Source organism: Bison bison, unplaced genomic scaffold (assembly GCF_000754665.1).
Source record: "Bison bison bison isolate TAMUID 2011002044 unplaced genomic scaffold, Bison_UMD1.0 scf7180017864490, whole genome shotgun sequence".
NCBI classification, from domain to species: domain Eukaryota; kingdom Metazoa; phylum Chordata; class Mammalia; order Artiodactyla; family Bovidae; genus Bison; species Bison bison.
Genome location: NW_011495049.1, coordinates 9146234 through 9171524, shown reverse-complemented (window position 1 = coordinate 9171524; position 25291 = coordinate 9146234). Strand labels below are relative to the sequence as shown.

Sequence of the window (25291 nt, the reverse complement as noted above, 5' to 3'; positions counted from 1 at the left end):
TGGATATATAAGTCTGTTTGCCTTTATATCATTATCTCATAACTTCATTAGTTTGCCAAATTCATTTGTGAATACAATTCCTATTTTATCCCCTATAGTCTGGAAATTCCTACAAAACTTATGTATTTTTGGCCCTAGGCAAAACACTTTATAAAATCAAGACTACATCCATAACAGATTGTGGCAGTGAAAAAGTTGATTTTTCTCTGTAGTCCATAAGTAGAATATATCTCCAAGTGAGAAAAATCCCATAATTTCAAACTGAAATGAAAATATATGTCCGAAAGAAATATTTCTCTGGGATTGAGGTTAACAAGAACACCAGCTACATCAAGGAAGGCTTTCAGAGGCTATATAGTACATACTCCAGAATGACAGCATTTTTCAAAATGCGATTTAGACATAGTTTACTGATTAAAATACTTTCCTATATGCTAAAAATTAAGTTAAAAACTGAATTAAAAAAGAAGTAAAATAATATAAAATTAATGTAGTGTATGTCTATATACTTGAGTGTATAAATATGCCAGCCTGACAAAAGAAACTTTTCCAGTTTTGGGAAGTCAATGCCCACGGCCACCAAGTTTTGTTTATCCAGCCTTTGTGGTAGGCTGATTTCTAAAGTAAGACAGATGACTTACTTTTATAAAGACAATGTTTAACAAATAGCTTTCAATAGCTGATGAGGCTTCCCAGTTCTTCCCTAGTAAAAGGATAGCAACCTCAAGTGTTACTCAGTCCATCCCTTTCTTTTTTTTTAATCATGCTCATACCTACAATCATTATTTTTTCTTCAGATAATTTTTCTTGGCCCACTGTGATATCCTAGCTTCACTGCCAATTTGAAAACATTCCCTCCTTCAAATGCATGGTTTCCAGAAAAAATTGCCTAAAGTGCAGTTCATTTTGTGATCCTTTAGCTCAAAATGTTTAGCAAGTCATTGTTGCATTCATAAAAGAAATTCAAGTAAATCAGCTTAGCACTGGAGTCCCAAATTCTGTCGACGTTGCTAGTTTAATCTACATTCTATGCATCTCATAATATGGTCACTGGTCCCCAATCTTCCAGACTCTTTCTCCACACATTTAAACATTCTGTTCCTGATAGAGAGGAACCCGCTTACCAAAACTGAACAAAATCATGAAATAATGCTTATGAATAGTTATATACGTTTAATTTATTTAGATTTTTTGTTTATTCATTTCTTATACCTTGTTCTCATATTTGATGTTTTTACTGTTTGCCAAGATCTCAATTACTTGTGAGTTTCTCTTTTCTTATTTTGACATGGGTAGTTTATACTTTCACACAAGCTTAGAACATGAAACAGTCTTCAATTCTATTTTGATAAAACATTTTATTTAGTTTCTTTGTGTTTTAATACAAAAGAAATATCTATTTAACATCTAGTTACATATCACAGTAGATGATTTAAGTTATATAATTTCAGTTAAAACTTAAATTTTGAATATAGTATGCCAAATAAGAAAAAATAAATATATCTCTATTTCTTTCAATATTAAAGTATAAATTATGAACAAGGAGTCATTTCCTTTGATTAATAACCCCTTTGACCAGGTATAATGAATATTTACACTTTATTCTGTGTTGATAGAGTACTTAAAATGCCTGAAACAATAACTACTGTCAAGCTAAATTTAGAAAAATTTTATGGGAGAAAGTCTTTCAAGTGATAGAAACGTAATATATATGAAATATGTGATAAAGTCCCTCTACCTAAAACACAGGATTATAACAGCTCCCTATTAAAATTTTTTTAAAAACAGAAATCCAAGTCTGTCACTAATTTGAAATCTAAATGCATGTAATAGCCTGAGGGAATTGTAGTAAGGGTTGTTTCCAGAATGAGTTATAAACATGGAAATACTTTATTTAAACATCTATGTAATCTCCATTGAAACATATTATTTTGAAATTATGTTAAAAAAGAACTTAAAATACATGTTATAAGACTAAGCTTCTCACATATTTAATAATCATGCTGTAAAAGGCCACAACACTGTGGTTGATACTGTATATATTTTTTAAATATTAATATTTTGTCCTTTCTGTATAGTTAAAAAATGGCCATTTGGGCAACCTTTATCTTAAAGTGTAATTGCTGATTTTATTGGCAAACCTATAATAATGCATATGATCAATCTTTACTTAATTATTTTGAGTTGCAAACACAATTAATAAATCATCTTTGAAATGTACTGACCATAATCAGTATATTCTGGAACAAGTCCAGGGGGCCATTAATCAAATCGCACAGCAAGGAAAGTGAAAACCGCGGTCTGAACAGTTAGGTAAACACTCAGTGAAGCTAATAAAAACCTATCTCGTTTTAAAACCACCACTGTATTTACTTTTGCAACTAAGATAAACATTATGATAAAATTAAAGTTGTGTAAAAAATGAGGTTTGCTAATGATGACTAAAGTAAACGTATAGCAATTGCACAAACATTTAATGTCCCTAACTTGACACTGAAGAAGTTTAAAGTTCAGTTACCGAAAATCTTCAAGAATTAGATATTTGAATCTGATGAATTATATTATCCATAAAAATTAAATACACACATGCACACACAAATCAAATATACTGAAGTTTAAACTAGAAAAAAAAGCACACAATAAATTTTTAGGTATTTTCTTAAGAATCAAGGCAGAAACATGAAAACAGATTTTTTAAAAATTAATTAATTTATTTAATTGGAGCATAATTATTTTACATATTCTTTTTGAAAGAAAAGGCTGGTCAACCACCATATTCTAGATTGGCAGATATAAATAAATAAATTGTTAAAATGAGTAAATTTTTGAATGAGTTAGAAATTATATATATATAAAACATAAATCCTTCTTTCTACCCTTACTCCCTCTCTCCCTTCCCCCACATTTCTTTTTTTCTTCTTTCCTCCCTTCCTCTCTTCCCTCTACTCTCTTTCTGTCTTCCCATTTGCTTCTAAAACCTGGTCTTCTACTTTGGTTATTGTCCTTTAATATTATCTTATTGACTGCTAAGTGGGCAGAAAGATTTGTTGAGTTAACATATAGAAGGTTATTGGAGATCCTCATTTCCATAAGAATTATGAGGAAAGGAAACACTAAAGGTTTAAAAACTCCATAAATACAGTTTACTTTCCAGGAACAGATTTCCAAGATTTAGCCTAAAGCCTGGGGAAAACAGTGCTTTAAAAATAACAATGCATCATATTCCTAGAGCTTACTACTTAGATAGTGCTACATACATGGGATTTCATCTAACCCTCATATCCATGTTGAAAGGCAGGCAGGAGGTATTACCAAACCACTCTTTATACTCACAGATGAAGTCCTATCTCTACTGTGTACTGCAGAAATTTTGAACAAGCAGTCGAAAGTCACTGCATCTCATATTTACTGGCCTTTTAAAATCGGATCAGATCAGTTGCTCAGTCGTGTCCGACTCTTTGTGACCCCATGAATTGCAGCACGCCAGGCCTCCCTGTCCATCATCAACTCCCAGAGTTCACTGAGACTCACGTCCATTGAGTCAGTGATGCCATCCAGCCATCTCATCCTCTGTCGTCCCTTCTCCTCTTGCCCCCAATCCCTCCCAGCATCAGAGTCTTTTCCAATAAGTCAACTCTTCGCATGAGGTGGCCAAAGTACTGGAGTTTCAGCTTTAGCATCATTCCTTCCAAAGAAATCCCAGGGCTGATCTCCTTCAGAATGGACTAGTTGGATCTCCTTGCAGTCCAAGGGACTCTCAAGAGTCTTCTCCAACACCACAGTTGCAAAGCATCAATTCTTCGGCGCTCAGCCTTCTTCACAGTCCAACTCTCACATCCATACATGACCACAGGAAAAACCATAGCCTTGACTAGACGAACCTTTGTTGGCAAAGTAATGTCTCTGCTTTTGAATATGCTATCTAGGTTGGTCATAACTTTCCTTCCCTTTTAAAATACAGGGCCCTAATTCATTGAGTTGTTGTAAGAATTAAAGAAATTAAAGGAATTTAAGTGCTTAACACAACTTTTGGCACTCAGTATTCAAACTAAATATCAGTTATTATTTATCCAGTATAATAAAGTAGCTAAAAAGTATGGTCTTTGGAATAGATGATCCTACATTCAAAATCATAGATGCAGCTTTGTCTTCAGGCAAGTTATCTAATATCTCTAGGTCCAATCTTCCATCTATAAAATGAGCATAGTTTAGTGAAACATATAAAAGGAATATAAAGGGTTTACCACAATGTCTATATCATAAGTATTCAATGAATGTTAAATATTATCATTATTATGGAGAGATGGATTTGCCTAATAACTCATATAAATACAAAAATGTCATTAATATTAATTAAAAGGCAAATGATACTCTTGGTAACATAAAAGTAACATTTTTTAATGAAGCAGTAGGGGACAAAGACCTCCACTGAAAATAAGCTGAGATTATAGATAGATAATAAACAAAAGATGAAATGCCAATAATCAGTAAATATCATAGAAAAAAGACATCTCTAAAGGTTAAGCAATGGTAAACCACTCCAATATTCTTGCCTCAAGAACCCCACGAACAGCATGAAAAGGCAAAAGGATACGACATTGGATGATGAGCCCCGCCCTCCCCCCATGTCAGTGGGTGTCCAATATGCTACTGGGGAACAGCAGAGAAATAACTCCAGAAAGAATGAAGAGGCTGGGCCAAAGCAGAAACAGCACTATGCTGTGGATATGTCAGGTGGAGAAAGTAAAGTCCAATGTGTAAGGAACAATATTGCATAGAATGTTAGGTCCATGAATCAAGGTAAACTGGATGTGGTCAAATTTAATTAATGAACAAGAATTTAATTAATGGGCAAATTTATTTCAAATCACCATTACATCTACTTCTGTGGGCAAGAATCCCTTAGAAGAAATGGAGTAGCCCTCATAGTCAACAAAAAGTCCAAAATGTAGTACTTGTGTACAGTCTCAAAAATTACAGAATGATCTTGGTTTGATCCCAATGCAAACCATTCAACACCACAGTAATCCAAGTCTATGACCCAACTACTAATGCTGAAGAAGCTGAAGTTGAACGGTTCTGTGAAGACCTATAAGAACTTCTAGAACTAACACCAAAAAAGATGTCCCTTTCATCATAGGGGATTGGAATGCAAAAGCAGGACGTCAAGAGAGAAGTTCGCCCTCAGAGTATAAAATGAGAACTTTGGTTCAGAGCCAGGAAAGCCTGATGTGTATAGTTATTTCTCTAAACAAAAGTGCATGGATTGTACAATTTCATCCAAGATGATGCTGTTAGCTTCTAGTTTAAAAGGCAAGAACCGAGCTTCTTTGAGTAGAAGAAGACTGTATCCTATATAAAGTGCATCAGTGGTGGCAATGCACACCACATTCCACTCCAAAGAAGTGAGGAAATACCTGCTAAGATGTGCTGCATCATTTCCTGCTCTGTGTAGCCACACGGACTATGATAACATGGTGCAACCATAGATAATTAAATCATGAACTTAACCTAGGGGTGTGCATGTATTTGCCATGAATGTGCACACACACACGTGATTTACAACCCACCAATCACCTAAAATATTGCAGCTACACAACTACTAAATGGGACTGCAGAAAGGCTGATTCAGAACACACAGTTAAAACTTCTTCCTTATAGTTCAAGAAGCAACATCTGTGAAAAGTTACAAATTACCAATATGTTTAAGGTTGTTTGGAAGAATGTTTTCGAATTCTGTGTTTTCAGAAGACATCCATCACAAAGAAGACAAAATCACGCCTGAGATATGTGAACATATATATTTTTACTTGCTATCATACAGGAATAAAGAGAATATAAAATTATCTAAAGACTATACAAGTATTCTTTTGTACTTTTGGCCCAAACTATTTTAATGGTTTTATCTTGCAGTTGAGAATGTTCAACTCCTTCCTTTGCTGCTGCTGCTGCTGCTAAGTCGCTTCAGTCGTGTCCGACTCTGTGCGACCACAGAAACGGCAGCCCACCAGACTCCCCCGTCCCTGGGATTCTCCAGGCAAGAACACTGGAGTGGGTTGCCATTTCCTTCTCCAATGCATGAAAGTGAAAAGTAAAAGTGAAGTCGCTCAGTCGTGTCCGACTCTTGTCGACCCCATGGACTGCAGCCCACCAGGCTCCTCTGTCCATGGGATTTTCCAGGCAAGAGTACTGGAGTGGGATGCCATCGCCTTCTCCAACTCCTTCCTTTAGAGGTGTACAAATTTGTTCCAACCACTACAATTCTCTTAGAAAATAACCCTGCTGCTCCTAGATGATCAAACAGTTGGACAAGTTGGATTTATGGGAAGATCGGGAGGTGGGGAAAAAGGTCCAATATACAAACTAAAATTTCGTTCTTGAGATAAATTTAATACCTAAAACTCTAATTAAGGTTGGAAATTTCTTATATATTTAAAATCACTGATGTTTGAGAATTTTCAGAGTTTATATCCCAAACTATGGCCCAAAATAATGCTATCCCTTGGACTGTCACTAAGCCCTTTTTGGGAGAGAGGGAGGTGGACTGCATGAGGGTGCTATGCATCAAGTACTTTTGAACAATGATTAAACAAGTCAAATGAATAATTTACTATGGATTTTTTAGATCCTTTAATATATAAATCTTCATTAATATATAAACTATAAAGTTTTAGAGGTTGGAGCATAATGGAGCATGGGAGCCATATCAGTTCAGTTCAGTCACTTGGTTGTGTCCGACTCTCTGCAACCCCATGACCTGCAAGCATGCCACGCTTCCCTGTCCATCACCAACTTCTGGAGCTTGCTCAGACTCATGTCTATCGAGTCAGTGATGCCATCCAACCATCTCATCCTCTGTCGTCCCCTTCTTCTCCCACCTTCAATCTTTCCCAGAATCAGGGCCTTTTCCAGTGAGTCAGTTCTTCGCATCAGGTGGCCACAGTATTGGAGCTGAAACTTCAGCATCAGTTCTTCCAATGAATATTCAGGACTGATTTCCTTCAGGATTGACTGGTTGGATCTCCTTGCAGTCCAAGAAAATCAGAAGCATCTTCTCCAATACCATAGTTCAAAAGCATCAATTCTTCGGCGCTCAGCTTTCTTTATAGTCCAACTCTCACATCCACACATGACTACTGGAAAAACCACAGCTTTGACTAGACAGACCTTTGTTGGCAAAGGTTAGGGTTTTTAATATGCTGTCTAGGTTGGTCATAGCTTTTCTTCCAAGGAGCAAGCGTCTTTAAATTTCATGGCTGCAGTCACCATCTGCAGTGATTTTGGAGCCCCCCAAAATAAAGTCTCTCACTGTTTCCATTGTTTCCTCGTCTATTTGCCATGAAGTGATGGGACCAGATGCCATGATCTTAGTTTTCTGAATGTTAAGTCTTAAGCCAACTTTTTCACTCTCCTCTTTCACTTTCATCAAGAGTCTCTTTATTTCTTCTTTGGTTTCTGCCATAAGGGTGGTGTCATCTGCATATCTGAGGTTATTGATATATCCCCCGGCAATCTTGAATCCAGCTTGTGCTTCATCCAGCCCGGCATTTCATATGATGTTCTGCATATAAGTTAAACAAACAGGGTGACAATATACAGCCTTGACGTATTCCTTTCCCAATTTAGAACCAGTCTGTTGTTCCACATCTGGTTCTAACTGTTGCTTCTTGACCTGCATACAGATTTCTCAGGAGGCAGAGAAGGTGGTCTGGTATTCCCATATCTGGAAGAATTTTCCAAGTTTGTTGTGATACGGTGTGCAGCAATTTTTAAACTTATTTGAATATGAAACCCTTTGTGCCTGGTGGGCTACAGTCCATGGGGTCACAAAGAGTCAGACACGACTGAGTGACTTCACTTTCACTTATATAATTGTATAGAATGAAGTCTGTAAATGATATCATAAAGAATAACTTCTGTACTCAATATCATTTAACTTCAATAAACATCTGACTTTCTTTCCTCACTTATCCAAATCTCAGAGCGAGAGGCATTTTGTTCTTACCTATATATTTAGCAGCTCTTTTGACCACAGAAGCTAATGCTTTTTTCTAGTCAAGGGTCATTTAAGGAAGAGCTCAAAGTTAAGTTAGAGTTGCTTGAGATTTGCAATAATCCTTGTTCCTGCTCTATTAAGAACTTCATATCTAGGTTCTGGTAACTAGGTCTGTATGGTGTAGCCTGGTGTTTGACTCCTTGTCTTGGTCTCTAGCACAAACTTATTTGGCTGTAACTTGGGTTTGGCTCTTTTCTTAGCCACCTCTCCCAGGATCTGGAGCCCTGACTCTGAGACAAAGTTTTCATTTATAGGTCTCTTGTTCAGATACTAATTTCAGTATCTCTTAAAAGTAGCTTGCTTTTGATATAGAGAATCTATAGAGATAAGAAACAGAGCAGCTATTAGAAGGTAAAGCATAATTTCTAGGTGGGAAGAAATGGGCTGAAATAGTTGAAGAAGTTACAGACATTAAAGAGTTGATTAAATCATTTCGGCTGAGCATTTTGTTAGTTGGCTAATTTTGTTAATTGACTGCTTATTTCAGTAAGACTGGGACACTGACTCAATTTAGACAAACAAGTGAATAACGACTGGGTCATTCATTTTGTTAAAATAACACAACTATTCCACCTAGTCACAGCGATTTCATGTCATACCAACACAATGGCATTAGTAGACTTTTATTATATTAGATTTTTCAGGATGTTGAAAAAATAAGAGCTCCTAAATTTAGAAAAACCTGAAATTAAAATTCTTTCTGTTATTACATGAAAAAGCATTAATAATTTAAGCTAAGTGAATATAGTGTTAATTTACATACATACTGTGCCATTGTATATTTATAGAAAATAATTTTGCCATGTTTTTATTTATACTCAGAATTTTATCTAATGATATTAATACAGTGTGTATAAGGATGAAAATAATTTCACAGTCTCTATAGTCTTTGCTAGCTGGTTCATTTTGTTTAATATGTAAAATTAAAAGGACATACCAAACAACTCTACAAATCATAATTTCAAGTGATGTAAGAGAGTAAATAGCAAGGAGTGTACAGCAGATGGTTATACTGAATAATAACTCTTAGTGTTGATGCTATTCGACAGAATAGGATGAGGGTTCCCCAAGTAAAATCATATTGACTGGATTAGTCACACTCGAATTTTTAATGAATATTTATCAATATATACCAGACTCAAGGATTTCAGAGTCTTATTAAAAACAGGAAATCATCAAAAGATCTAAAAATATTCCTGAAAAAAAAACCCTGCATATTTATCAAAGGGAAAAAAAAAAAGGCAAAATGTCAGTACAATTTTGCACCTCAGGACTGCTAACACATGCCAAATTAAACTATTATCCCTGTGAGTATTCTACATAAGTTTCAGTATGTTTTCAATTTTCTAGTTTCCTGTGTTTCAGAAGAATGAGTTTTATTATTGGGAATCCAAAACTGTACAACATTTAGCAGCTTGAAAGCAGAGCTAAAAAATGAAAACGAAATGAAGTATAATAGCTTTATATAAGTTTAAATGACTATATGTGAGAAGACACTGTAACGAATGAAATATCAGAGATATCCAGTGAATCTAATATTTCAATAACTCAAAAAGCAAAAAGCAAGGGAACCCAAGAAGAAAAGTCCTCTGTGATGTGCAAAACAGAAATGCTATCATATACATGAGAAAAAGCTTAATTTTTAAGAAGGTTCCACAGCCCAGCTTGGGCTGGCCTCTGAGGAGCCTCCGCCTCACTGTACTCCCTCCGTTCTGTGCCACCTCCATTCCCACAACCTTCACACAGTCCCCCTTATGTACATGCTCACAGGCTGCTTTCTCTGCCTAAATCTCTGCTCTCTACTCCACTACTGTACTCCTCATATCTATGAATAATGTTTGTTTTCTCTCACGTAGACTAAGCTTTATGACATCAGGGGCTGTATCTAGTTTGCTCAGCATGTAAACATAAAAGAAAGATACACGAATGGATGAATCAATGAGTGTGGGCAAGTCATAGTCAAAATTATTTATTCTCAACAAAAAACTGTATCTACTATGCATTTCCTTAGACGATGTGAAATCATGTGGAAGTCATACAATGAATGCAAAATCTACTGAGAGGCTACTGCAGGAGATATAGAGGAAATATCATTGGGACCCTCTGACAATAAATGTTTGAAATCCAGCAGATGCTTAAAATTGAAAGCAAGTAATGAAGTCAGGCTTCCCAGCTAAGTTTAGTCAGATATAAGGGTTCATTATGCCATGGTAATGTGACCATAAACACAAAACCCAATGATAAATAGACAAACAAAACAATACAACTACTAACTGTACAATGGATACTTTTATCAAGAAATTTGAAACCTCTCTCCTGTCAGGCTCAGTTTCCTCAAGGTATAGACTGTGCCTGTCTTGGCATCCTCTTTGTCCATATCAGAATTCTAAACTTCATGCTCTCAGGGTACCTTTACACTTTCAAAAGTTCTTGAGGACTTCAACAATTTTTATTCATGTAGACTCTATTTGCCATATTCAAAATAAAAACTGAGAAAAATTTAAACTACATAAGAAATAATTTAAAAATAATAAACCCAGTACATGTAATAACATATTCTTCATAAAAATCATTACATTTCCCAAACAAAAATTTTGTGAGGGCAATGTTTCGCAAATCTGTTTGATGCAGACTTTTTGCCTCAATGAAATGTTCGTTATCCTAACATCTCAACTCATGACAACCAATTTGGGATGTTTACTGAAGGAGGACAGTCTGAACCAAAAAGTGAAAAACAGCACAAATTCAGCGTATAATTCCAAAATCTAAGAGAAATAAGTAGATGACTACAAAGAGACATTTTACTTGAAAAAATATCAAGAAGAATGAAATCAAGTGGCTAAGTTGAATGTTCTATGAGTCTCTTCAAAGCAGTACATTAGATCAAAATACTTTAGTGAACCCAAGCTGGATTTTAATATTTTTTAGTACCCTACATGCCATTTCTCCTAGAGAAGGGCATGCCAACCCACTTCAGTATTTTTGCCTGGAGAATCCCCTTGGACAAAGGAGCCTGGCAGGCTGTAGTCCATGGGGTTGCCAAGAGTCAGACATGACTGAATGACTAAGCATGCCACTTCTAATTAATCCATAGAAACCAAAAGAAAAAAAATTGCTATATTTTTTAGCAAATCTGCTCTAAATATTAATAGGAATTAACTAAATGCCAGGGAAAATGTATTGATCCAAACACTTTACAATCTCCAAAATCATTATTTTTGTTCTAAAAAATAGCCTGAAGTAAGTTCAGAAATAAAAAGATAATTTGAAGACTATGTAGATTCTTTTAATGTCACCTCACTACTTAGCAAAGAATAAGATGACTTACTTTTCCTTTTCTTGAAGCTGTTGCTCCTGAGAGGCCACTTTAGGTTCTGTCCCCAGATTTTTTTGCATCCGTTGCCTCCTCTTTCTACTTGGTGCAATATCAGGGATATCAGGACTTGAAATAATGGAATCATCTCTTCTTACAGTAGCTAAAATAAAATCACATAAAAACTATGTATATTTTTTGAGTACAGTATTAATTTGCAGCTTTAGTACCTATATAAAGTGACACAATTAAAATAGAGCAAAACTATTTTTATAAATTTATTAGATTTCTTATCTTTGACAAAGAACATACAAATAGGGAAAAGACAGTCTCTTCAATAAGTGGTACTGGGAGAACTGGACAGCTACATGTAAAGAATGAAATTAGAACACTTCCGAACACCATACACAAAGATAAATTCAAAATAGATTAAAAACCTAAATGTAAGACCAGAAACTATAGAACTCTTAAAGGAATACACAGGCAGAACCACTCTCTGAAGTAAATCATAGTGAGATCCTCTATGACACACCTCTTAGAGTAATGGAAATAAAAACAAAAATAAACAAGTGGGACCTAATTAAATTTAAAAGCTTTTGCACAGCAAAGGAAACTATAAACAAGGTGAAAAGACACCCCTTAGAATGGAAGAAAATAACAGCAAATGAAACAACTGACAAAGGATTAACTTACAAAATATACAAGCAGCTCAAACAACTCAATACCAGGAAAACAAACAATCCAATCAAAGAGTGGGCAAAAGACCTAAACAGAAATTTCTCCAAAGAAGACAAACAGATGGCTAACAAACACATGAAAAGATGCTGGAAAGATGTTCAACACTGCTCATTATTACAGAAATGAAAATGAAAACTAGAATGAGATATCACCTCACGCTGGTCAGAATGGCCATTATCAAAAAAATCTACAAACAATAAATGCTAAGGAGGGTGTGGGGAAAACGGTAACTTCTTGCACTGTTGGTGGGAATGTAAATTGATACAGCCACTATGGAAGACAATATGGGGATTCCTTAAAAAACTAGGAATAAAACTACCATATGACCCAGCAATCCCACTACTAGGCATATACCCTGAGGAAACTAAAACTGAAGAAGACACATGTACCCTAATGTTCACTTCAGCACTATTTACAATAGCTAGGACATGGAAGCAACCTAGATGCCTATCAAGAGAGGAATGGTTAAAGAAGCTTTGGTACATGTATACAATGGCATATTACTCGGTCATAAAAAGGAACACATTTGAGTCAGTTGTAACAGGGTGAATGAACCTAGAACCTATTATACACAGTGAAGTAAAAGTCAGAAAGATAAAAATAAGCATCATATATTAACACATATATATGGAATCTAGAAAGATGTTACTGATGAACCTATTTGCAGGGTAGCAATGGAGACGTAGACATAGAGAACAGGCTTATGGACACAGGTGGGGAGAGGAAGGACAGGGTGGGATGAATGGAGAGAGTAACACGGAAACAGATACACTATCATATGTAAAACAGAGACCCAATGGGAATTTTCTGTATGACTCAGGTAACTCAGATCGGAGCTCTGTAACAACCTAGAGGAGTGGGATGTGGTGGGAGGCAGAAGGGAGGTTAAAGAGGGAGGGAACACAGGTATACCTATGGTTGATTCATGTTGAGGTATAGCGGAAACCAACACAATATTGTAAAGCAATCATTCTTCAATTAAAAATAAATAAAAAAGATTATTCAATTTGATGAAATGAGTAGTTAGTATGTAATATTTCAATACCAATATAAAACCTAAAATATATTGTATATATGGAACAACTTGATCAAAATGGTCTTTGCCTATCTTGAACAACAACTTCTGAAATGCATAAATAAAAGTGAATTAGAGGCACATCTAAAGAGGTTGGGGGGAGATACTGCTACAGGGATAATGAATCAAACTGACAGGAAAACAACAATTATCAGCAGGAATGGAGACTTCCATTAGTGATCTAGAGATAATTTTCATCAACTTCTCAGTCAACTGTAGGGAATAAATACAAGAAAAATGGAAGAAAGTACTAACATATTGCTAATGCGGCTAACCCACTAAATTACCCTAAAAATATTTGATATACATGAAATAGAAGCAACAAAAGACATATGCTTGATTTATATTCCTTTTTTTTCTATTAACAACTTAATTGCAAAGAGCTTAAGGGGAATTCAAAATATTCTTTCACTCAATACATAGTATATTCTATCACACATTTTTCTGTAAAATAAAAGAGCTCCTTTGTTATTGGTAAATAATGAACAATATCAACATAATTTGGACTTTGGATTGTCCTGTTGGTTCATATGATTTTTTTCCCCAGCTTGTTAATGTTTTAAAGTAATCAGGAGCAAGCTTCCATCCCAATGAAAAAGAAAAACTTAGCAATGTATAAAAGCCTTAAGAAGTAGAAATGAGGGCTAAAAATCCTATACAAGTCCATCCCTTTAGCACTAAAAAAGGGGCTGGTTTAGTGAAATCAAGAACCCTACACTTTTCAAAAGTTAAGCTCTCTGCAAAGATGCAATTAGAACTGAAGAATCTGTGAAGACATTTCTCCCTGTATCTCTACTCAGACATTTAACTTTTTGAAGAAACTAGCGTAATCAAATGTGTTCAGTAATTCCCATCTCTTTCATTTAAGAGGAACTGTAGAACTGTGATGACACACGGAGAAGGCAGTGGCACCCCACTCCAGTACTCTTGCCTGGAAAATCCCATGGATGGAGGAGCCTGGTAGGCTGCAGTCCATGGGGTCGCTAGGAGTTGGAAACGACTGAGCAACTTCACTTTCACTTTTCCCTTTCATGCATTGGAGGAGGAAATGGCAATTCACTCCAGTGTTCTTGCCTGGAGAATCCCAGGGACAGGGGAGCCTGGTGGGCTACCGTCTATGGGGTTGCACAGAGTGGGACACGACTGAAGTGACTTAGCAGCAGCAGCAGCAGTGATGACGCATAGGTTTAGGTGACTGACGTTTGGTGAAAAGGTTAAAGATCTACTAACTGTTAATATTTTTATTAGGATTGTAACTACAGAACTAACAACAAGAATGTAAAACTACACCGATTTTAAGTGCTCTGCCCAAACCTTAACTTTTTCTTCCAAAAGCTCTATTAATTTTAGCGTGTTAGTTTGCAGAGTGAATAGTTGTTCAGGCGTACATATGTCACATTCTAGAAAATGCTGCATTTTAGGTTCTCATTCTATGTAGTCCAAGCTTCTCTGAGTGGCCTGACATCACTCGGACACTACTGATCCCTCTCTAGAAATGTTGTTTTTTTTTTCTTAATTTTTTTTTCCTGGATATAACTACCAGTTTTGAGAATGCAGTGCTGGACACATTACTATGGGTTTTTAAAATATTATCTTATTAATCTTTAAATCTGTGAACTTCATTTTACTTATGAGGAAACCAAGAATTTAGAGAAGTTAAGACACTTGCCCAAATCACACAGCTTTTGCTTTTATATTTTATCATTATGACAATCAAAAAATATTTCTGCCTGGTGGGTAGAAATTTCTTGATAAAATATGCCCATCAAAGCATATTTTACTTTCCAAAGCTGCTTAAAGACACATAAGTTATAGTTGATTTCTTATACATTATTTTATTAAAATGTATTGGGAGTAAAGAAATATAAATTTAAAAAACAGATGTTTCTCTGAACATATTCCAGCTGAATGATTCCTTTATTCTTATAAAGCTATGAGGCGACTAAGGAAGATAATTCTGGTTTCCTGATTTCTTACCCAGTCAGCTGTCATACAGGGTTTAATCAACTGCATAAGCAGTCAACAAAGTACAATCTTGTCCATGAATAAAACTAGCAAAAGTGTCAGAGTTAGAGGATGTTTCAACTGTAGATAGACTTGTAAAATGGAGAAAGATTTCATTTAATTACATGTTGGACATTTATGAGGAAAGAATGCTAAGTTTAAATTAAAATGTAAGGTGAATTTTTAAAAAATAAAGTTACATAAAAGTTCTGCCATTAATTCCAAAACTCCAGATAACAACTTACACTTTGGCACTCAACAGCGTATTTTATATGTCGAATGGTTATATTATTTTTATAATGCCAATAATTTACTTTAAAATGCAATGTAATTAAAGGTGTGTATTAGTAAGAGTGTTGCATCTACGCAAGAATCACAGACCAGGAACAATTTTGTGGGATTCTAATAATAAAGTCCATATACTTGAGGAGGCTACTAGAGGCACCTTTGTTATTTGCATGTCAATAACTGATGACAAAAATGTGTATCTATTGGTGAAAACAAGGCATGAAAACAAGCATGATGAATACTGCATATGAGCTCTCATGAGTAAAATTAGAGGCATTTTAGATACACAGATTGGCTAAAGCATTTTAGAGATACTCCCCTCCATTTTATGGACAGGTTATAAGAATTTAATGAGGGCTATTTATTCTTAGAGATGATGTACTGTCCTGAATCTTCAAGTAGTTTTCTGTCTAGTTGTGACTTCTGGATGATTACAGTTGTCTAATGCCAAGAAAACCGGCCATTCCTACCTCAGGAATCTTTATATTTGTCAAAAGTGAAGGTTTGATATGAGTGAGTGACTGGGACACCTTCAAGGACATACAGCTGGGACTTCTTCAAGCTTATAGAGCAGGTTAATGAATTATTTTATATTTGGTAGTAAATATTTAGTTGCCCGGAGAAGGCAATGGCAACCCACTCCAGTACTCTTGCCTGGAAAATCCCATGGACGGAGGAGCCTGGTAGGCTGCAGTCCATGGGGTCGCTAAGAGTCGGATACAACTGAGCAACTTCACTTTCACTTTTCACTTTGTTGCCAACTGTATATGTGAGAAAACCTAATCTGATAATTTACTATCATTATTTCTACAGTTTAAACTTCTTGGTGACGACTATGATGTATTGCAAAGAACTTGAGTTCTGTATAACCAAGAGTTTTAGTTCAGTTCACTGGTCCATTTTTATACATTTCTCTTCACAATTACAATGTAGATCACTGTAACACTGCCGTAAGGAAAAAGGGCTACCATATAAACTTATTTACTAGTTAAACCAAATGTATCCCTCTTTTGGTTTGTTTTTGCACCATGAGAAACAGCTTTCCCTTCAATTTATTACATACATGAGTGTGTGCTCAGTCCATGGAATTTTCCAGGCAAGAATACTGAAGTGAGTTGCCATTTCCTCCTCCAGGGGATCTTCCTGACCCAGGAATGCAGGAACCCATCTCTCCTGCATTGCAGGTGAATTCTTTACCACTGAGCCATCAGGGAAGCCCTTACTATATAAATGTAATAGCAAATCATACTGTAATAGATTCCCTTAATTTATATATGGCTTTAAATGACGTTTTGTTAATAATTATATAGACTTTTAAAAGGAAAAATTTCCATCCTGTCCTTTCCTCTTCACCCTGCAATTTCAGAAACCGGAAAAAAAGAGGTGCTACTCCAATCTCTGGTACCTACATATTATTAATTGATCATTTCAAGCATTCCTCAAATTTGAACCATCCCACCTCTATCCACTACTTGTGCTTATGTTTGGTCCTCACATTTCATTTGGTCTCAAGGCTGGATACTTTATTCTGACCCCAGATGCCTTGAACATCGATTCTGGGTCTCAAAACAAGCAAAGCTGTTTTACATACAGCAGAAGGTGTCTGAACCACATCCACACAAAGTCAAACTTTATGGAGCCTCCAAAATGTCTATATTATTCATGCTCATTGTGCTCAGTCATGTTGGACTCTTTGGGACCTCATGGGCTGTAGCCTGCCAAGCTCCTCTGTCCATGGAATTTTCCAGGCAAGAATACTGGAGTTAGTTGCCATTTCCTTATCCAGCAGATCTTCCTGACCCAAGGATTGAACCCAAGTCTCTTGAGTCTCCTGCATTGGCAGGTGGATTCTTTACCAGTGCGCCACCTGGGAAGCCCATATTATTTATAACTTTACATATTTTAAGGGTGACAAAGTCTTCACTTACAAGTTTTACATCCCATTTTGAAGGGAAAAAATCAATTTACATGAAGTTTACTTAATACATACTCATTTTAGCTGTGAGGAAGAATCTGAATAGAGTTGGAAAGCATGACAAATGTTAAAAGGGAAATGAGAGGAAATTTGGCCTATATAGAGGAATGTTCGTGAGAGAAAAAAAATGCAGGAAACGAGATTGGTTAAGTATAGGATGCAGGGAAGGATTAAATGAAAAAAAAGATACAGAGATACGCTCAATAAATTTGCAAGCTTCCAAATCCAGGCAGAAGAATATTGAATTTGATATTGACTGAAGAGTTTTGTTTTGTTTTTCCTGAGATTCCACACCCAGAATTTTCAGTTTTTAATATTATCATCAGTTTCTTTGTCACAACAATGTGTCTTTCACTATTTCAAGGAAATAAAGAAGGAAAAAAAAAACTATTGGCAATTAACTTATTATGGCTGAAATAGTGAGTAGGAGAGCTGTGGGATGAATTTCAAGTTCTAATTGGGTTCACTGCATCTAGAAAATGAGGAATCTTTATACAAGCTTGGTTATTGTGAAAGGTGGCTCCACAGAAAGCCACACTTCTTCTTGTCTGACAGAAGAACTGCAGGATCTTGGCAGCAGGAGTTCAGACATGAGAATGCCTCGGAGTTGGCCATCCTGGGTACTCTCAAGGGAGAAATAAAATGGCACTGTTGGTTAAACTGCCTAAGCCCCACGAGTTAAACTACCTGGTAAACGTCTATTACTGACCAGACACATATTAATATGTCTTTTGTCACCCGAACATTATTGACTGGGAGGTGTTTCAATATTCACTTACATAGCATATAGCTGGTCACAGGTGTTAGTTTCTACAAAAATCCCTGGGTCAATAATGTGTTACGTCTTTGATGGTTAAACATCTAAATCTCAATGTTTTTAAAAATAATTTTTTAGGTTTATAATTCATTTTATTAGGAATTCATTATTATCTCATAGCTATGGACATTTTCCCCCTTCTTCCTAATATGCATTACTTCACGTATCTATGGAACTCTAATGGAGACTGCCACCAGAGATTCCTGTCCCCCTCCAAAAATATACATCTCTCTAGAGCCCCTGAACCCACCTCCTCCCCTCAAAATTAATGTCCTGAGGCATGTTAGTCATGACAATGACTACTTCACTCTTAAATTATTGAATGAAGGAGCTCTGATCTTTAGGTCCTTTGACCATGAAAAAAAAAAAATATGTGCTATTTTCAATATGCCATGTTCAAACAAAAACTTTGAGTGGTTTCACATCACCTATAAAATAAGATCCTAAGATCCTAGTCCTGCATTCAAATCTCTCTACAATGAAACCCTCACCTTCCTCTCTGACCATACCTCCCACAATCTTCTGCTAAAGAATTCCAAGGCCTCTAGGGTTCCTCCACCTTCCTTTTTTGTTCCTTACTTTCCTTGTCTTCAATGTCCTCCCATTTTCTATTGGCTCAACTATGTGTCCCCTTCCAGCACAGCTCATTTCAGCCATTTCAGTCACTCCCAGTTTTAATAGTTTCAATCCACAGCAATCTCCCCTACTCTACAGGGTTTATAGTTTGAACCACTCATTTTACACATATGATCTTGTACTGTTATTCTTTTTATGTATATTTCCTCTTTCTCAAATAGATTATGAACACCCAACAACTAGAGGCCATGTCTTAGTTAGCTACATCCCCAATGTATTATGTAATAGTGTTATACATGAGGAATATGATGACTTGAACTCTTATTCTGAAATGTGTATCTTATTTTTTAATCAAAACTCATTTACTTATGGTCCTCAGAAGTATAGAGAAAAATCCAACCAGAAGACCTGGATCTGGATCTCTATTTCTGCCATTTACCTTGGGCATATTACAGATCTTTAAGTTCCTCTGTGAGAAAATGGATATTAACTATGATTAAATGGGTTAATATAAACTGTTTTATAAATCATAGTGTCAGAAATATTTGATATCAGCAATAAGTATTACTGACAAAATGTGTGTGTCCTTACAAAAGATCTGAGATTCATTTACTTATTCAATTTAAAAGTTTACTACTATTATTTTCTATTATATAAGTTTCGGGTATACAGCATCATAGTTCAACATCTGTAAAATGACTTTTATTTAGGTGAATCTGACGAACTTTCAGGCTATCTTATATAGCTTCTTAGAGACATAAAAATTAAATTAAAAAAGTAAAAGGTAAGATAAATTCATGGTTTTCCAAATTCAAAATAACTCAATTGTCCTAGTATTATTATTTGTTATGAACACAGAGTAGCCAGACTCCTATGGCTGTTTCCTGCTATTTTATTCAGTTGGTCATTTCACAAATGTTTATAATCATTAAGTCATTGTGTTTTATTTCGAAAGATATAAAATATTGAGGGGAAAACTGAAAATCCAGACCTAAAAATACTACCTTTAGTAAATCTGAAACTTCAAAAAACATACTCTTCCTCTCACCAAAGAAAATAACCAATCAATGTGCCTCTGTAGTTTGTCTTACTGACAGGTATGAAGATAAGCAAAAAAAAACTGAGATAAGGTCAATCACATCATACCTCAATAAGCGGTATCTTAAAGTGACGTATCTTGAGGTAGTAAATTTCTAATGTGACCAAATAAGCACACGTTATTTTCCCTCACCATTCATCAAATAGCCCTTTTCATATCTGTTATCATTTTCTACCCAGTTTTCATAACCTAACTTGAATAACTGATTAACATCTTACATGGAAGGTTGATGATCTAACCTATTATCAGCAATCACTTAATAAATGGATAATAAACACTGCACTAAACTCTTAAAAGTGTGTGTGTGTGTGTGCGCACATGCATGTGTGTATCCATGTGCAAAACAGACTTTTCCAAAAGTCAGGCTCCTCTTTTAGCCAGCACAGCTGGGAGTCAGGTGTAATGACAAATGCTTTACTATATTGGGGTAACCCAAAAGGTCATCTTTGGAAATCTAACACTTTCAATGTCAGAGGCAGGGTGGGCCAGTGAAGATAAAATACAGACTCCAGAAGTATTCATAATACAGAAGAAAATGTAAGTTGAACATACTAAGGATTATTCCATATCCATAAAACAATCTACTTAAAAATGTATTTGTTATTTCACTTATTCACAAAATATTCACTGCGTATTTTCTATGAGTCAGGCACCATCCCAAAGGTACCTTCACCATGCATTCAAAAAGCTTATAACTGAGTAGGGCAGAAAGACACAACTATTTTTGCAAGAAAGCAGTAAGTTATACAAACAATTATAGAGGAACAAATTTGAAAGTTCTAAGATAGGTGCAAAGAGTTGACTCATTGGAAAAGACTCTGATGCTGGGAGGGATTGGGGGCAGGAGGAGAAGGGGATGATAGAGGATGAGATGGCTGGATGGCATCATCAACTTGATGGACAAGAGTTTCGGTGAACTCCAGGAGTTGGTGATGGACAGGGAGGCCTGGCGTGCTGCGATTCATGGGGTCGCAAAGAGTTGGACACGACTGAGCGACTGAACTGAACTGAAGATAGGCACAAGTTTCCAAATTTTTACTGATATTTTCAAATTAATCTGTGAATTTTTAATTTCTCTTTTTCATGATGAAACACTAAGATTTGATTTTGTATTTTGTTTTCTTTTTTTTCTTCAGTTCAGTTCAGTTCAGTTCAGTCGCTCAGTTGTGTCTGACTCTTTGCAACCCCATGAATTGCAGCACGCCAGGCCTCCCTGTCCATCACCAACTCCCGGAGTTCACCCAGACTCACGTCCATCGAGTCAGTGATGCCATCCAGCCATTTCATCCTCTGTCGTCCCCTTCTCCTCCTGCCCCCAATCCCTCCCAGCATCAGAGTCTTTTCCAATGAGTCAACTCTTCGCATGAGGTGGCCAAAGTACTGGAGTTTCAGCTTTAGCATCATTCCTTAGGTATTACTTTCAAAAGCTTAATTGTTAGTATCAGGTGGCTCTAAAGTAAATTTGCCAAAAGAGAAAACTAAAAGACTAGCTTGCTCTGAGCAAACTGATAAGAAATGACTGGGTTTCAAAATTAAGTTTTAATTTCAAAGTGAAGTCAAACAACATATCTGAATTAAAACTCTAAAATTACCTTAAAGATAGTCCTTCATATGGCCCCACAACATCCTTAACAGGCTTCATCACACTTTTAATAATTTATCTAATATTTATAAAGCTCAGTGAAGGTAGAGACTGAGTTCCTTATGCACTACTGATAGTATGAGTATAGGCCGACTAGCATGGTCTCTAATACATAATGGGTATAAATTCTAAAATACTAATAGAGTTAATGACTTCTTAAAAATATTTTAAATCTATGTAAAATACTATATTGTTGATTAGCTATGGTTGCCAGGCTAGTTAACATTAAGAAAATAAAAATATTAGTGGAGAAAAGCAGTTTATGAAAGAGCAACATTAGCTTTCAATTTATATTATTTTATAATTAAAAATAATAAACATTGGAAAGCAGTTTTAATGGTTAATAAGTTTTCAGAAAACAAAACTACAATTTTTCAGCTTTCACCAGCGTTTTCAAAGGGTCTCTGCCTATGACCTACGTCATGAAATGTTTGGAGACAATATAAAGCTTTCATTGTTGTACAAGAGTCAGGTATGGACTTCTGTCAACTTACGACTTTTTTTTTCCAGCATTTTCTTAATAGATTGAAAGCTTTTTAAATTCTTCATTCTTTTTTGATGTTGCTCAACTTTTAATAAAACCTGGACACTTTTTGCTTAAGGGGATTTTATTGAACTAGTATAATTGAAAAAATGGACAAAAATAAGTGAAATATAAAAACTTTTTAACGAAATGGTACAGGAAATCTTCCAGTTCACTGTTATTTTACATTGTCTGCAGTGACTTTAGGTGAATTGGTTAGAACTAGGAGAAGGTGATGGCACCCCACTCCAGTACTTTTGCCTGGAAAATCCCACGGACAGAGGAGCCTGGTAGGCTGCAGTCCATGGGGTCGCTAAGAGTCGGACACGACTAAGCGACTTCACTTTCACTTTTCACTTTCCTGCATTGGAAAAGGAAATGGCAACCCACTCCAGTGTTCTTGACTGGAGAATCCCAGGGACAGGGGAGCCTGGTGGGCTGCCGTCTATGGGGTCGCATAGAGTCAGACACGACTGAAGCGACTTAGCAGCAGCAGCAGCAGCAGCAGCAGCAGCAGCAGCAGGACAAGGTCACTAGTGCAACTAGGTCAAAATGAGAATAGGATGAAAGTGAAAGTAAAGCGCTGCTTAATTACCTGGTGAACTGAGTAGGTAAAGGTCATTAATCTAGAGCATAAACCCTTTCTTTGAATATTCACAGGGGTGAGAAGGAGAACTTGACTGACAAGTTCTGTGACATGACACACTTGCCCATTTCATTTTGCTAGAATTTCCTCAATCTTAGAAAGAATTAGATAGACTTTGATACATTAACAAAAAGTGTTTTATCTGCACTTCTTTAAACCCCTTTCAGTTCAGTTTAGTCACTCAGTCATGTATGACTCTTTGTGACATGATGGACTGCAGCACGCCAGGCCTCCTCGAGTTTACTCAAACTCATGTCCACTGAGTTGGTGATGCCATCCAACTATCTCATCCTCTGTTGTCCCCTTCTCCTGTCTTCAATCCTTCCCAGCATCAGGGTCTTTTCAAATGAGTCAGCTCTTCGCATCAGGTGGCCAAAGTATTGGAGTTTCAGCTTCAGCATCAGTCCTTCCAATGAACAACCAAGACTGATTTCCTTCAGGACTGACTGGTTGAATCTCCTTGCAGGCCAAGGGACTTTCAAGAGTCTTCAACACCACAGTTTAAAAGCACCAAAGTTTGCCACTGTTTCCACTGTTTCTCCATTTATTTGCCATGAAGTGATGGGACTGGATACCATGATCTTTGTTTTCTGAATGTTGAGTTTTAAGCCAACTTTTTCACTCTCCTCTTTCACTTTCATCAAGAGGCTCTTTAGTTCTTCTTTACTTTCTGCCATAAGGGTGGTGTCATCTGCATATCTGAGGTTATTGATATTTCTCCCGGCAATCTTGATTCCAGCTTGTGCTTCATCCAGCCCCACGTTTCTCACGATGTACTCTGCATGTAAGTTAAATAAGCACAGTAACACTGGAACCAGTTTGTTGTTCCATGTCCAGTTCTAACTGTTGCTTCCTAACCTGCATACAGATTTCTCAAGAGGCAGGTCAGGTGGTCTCCTATTCCCATCTCTTAAAGAATTTTCCACAGTTTTGTTGTGATCCACACAGTCAAAGGCTTTGGCATAGTCAGTAAAGCAGAAATAGCTGTTTTTCTGGAACTCTCCTGCTTTTTCGATGATCTAGCGGATGTTGCCAATTTGATCTCTGGCTCCTCTGCCTTTTCTAAAACCAGCTTGAACATCTGGAAGTTCACAGTTCACATACTGTCGAAGCCTTGGAGAATTTTGAGCATTACTTTGCTAGCATGTGAGATGAGTGCAATTGTGTGGTAGTTCGAGCATTCTTTGGCAAACCTCTGTAAACCCCTTTATGATAAGGTGTAACTCTTTGGTGCCTCTTTGGTGTAACTTAGCCCATATGGAGTAATTCTATGAAGAGGCAAAAATGAAGCTGAATTTCCAAGGTGTCCTTGAAAACTGTGGGATATTTTTTCAAAAGGGAGATTCCCAGATCCATGGTGCTAAACATGTTGTGCCAACTAGCTTTCAAACCAAATGTGATTAAAGCAATCCTTTCACTAAAAAGGATTAAGCAAAAACATGTGCCAAATGGTCAAATAACTAAGATAACATTTATACTGAATTAATAAAATACTTCACAAGGATCCTAAACCTGACTCTGTTAATCAGTGTCTTAATGACTTAGTGCAAATCATGTAACAATTCTGTGAAAGATTTTATTTTTATTCCATAAACTCAGGTGTGGAGAAATTAGACCAAATAGTTATTCCTGGCATTAAAAAATGTCCTGATTCTAAAATTTAAGTTACTATGCTTTTAAAAAATGATTATCTTAGTAATTGATATTATCTAAATTTTGTTAGAAAAACAAATGTGCTTTCAGACCTTTCTGAAGCACTTCTAAGTTAGTTTTAGGTTAAATGTTCTGCCCAAATGAGAAAATTTTTCTTTAGAAATTTCATTTCCAAACATCCATACATTCCTAAACATTTTACACTGTTTCATAATGCTTCTAGATTCTTAATTTTCCAATAAAAATAAAACAGTCCAAAATGCAGCACTAGGCCATTCAGGTATGAATTAAATCAACCCCCTTAACATTATCACTTTCATGCATTGGAGAAGGAAATGGCAACCCACTCCAGTGCTCTTGCCTGGAGAATCCCAGGGACGGGGGAGCCTGGTGAGCTGCCATCTATGGGGTCGCACAGAGTTGGACATGACTGAAGAACTTAGCAGCAGCAGCCTTAAGATTATACAGTGGAGGTGATGAACAGATTTAAGGAATTAGATCTGATAGACATAGTACCTGAAGAACTACGGATAGAGGTTCATAACACTGTACAGGAGGTGGTGAACAAAACCATCCCTAAGAAAAAGAAATGTAAGAAGGCAAAGTGGTTATTTGAGGAGGCCTTACAAATAGCTGAGAAGAGAATAAAAAGGCAAAGGAGAAAGGAGAAAGATACATCCAACTGAATGCAGAGTTCCAGAGAACAGCAAGGAGAGATAAGAAAGCCTTCTTAAATGAACAATGCAAAGAAATAGAGGAAAACAATAGAATAGGAAAGACTAAAGATCTCTTTGAGAAAATTAGAGATATCAAGGGAATAGTTCATGTAAGGACGAGCTCAATAAAGGACAGAAATGGTATGAACCTAACAGAAGCAGAAAAGATT

At 36.2% G+C, this 25291-nt stretch overlaps 1 protein-coding gene across 5 annotated transcripts in view; it reads right to left on the bottom strand.

Moving 5' to 3' along the window:
- Positions 1–25291, bottom strand: part of XRCC4 (X-ray repair complementing defective repair in Chinese hamster cells 4) — a 331245-nt gene that overhangs the window by 129565 nt on the left and 176389 nt on the right. For 4 of the 5 annotated variants that reach the window (XM_010863382.1, XM_010863379.1, XM_010863383.1 and 1 more), the window contains exon 7: positions 11385–11532. In XM_010863382.1, coding sequence (XP_010861684.1) covers positions 11385–11532 — 148 coding nt within the window. Of the gene's footprint in view, positions 1–3887; positions 4191–11384; positions 11533–25291 lie in introns of those variants that run through there. The other variant, XM_010863381.1, reaches the window with a different exon arrangement.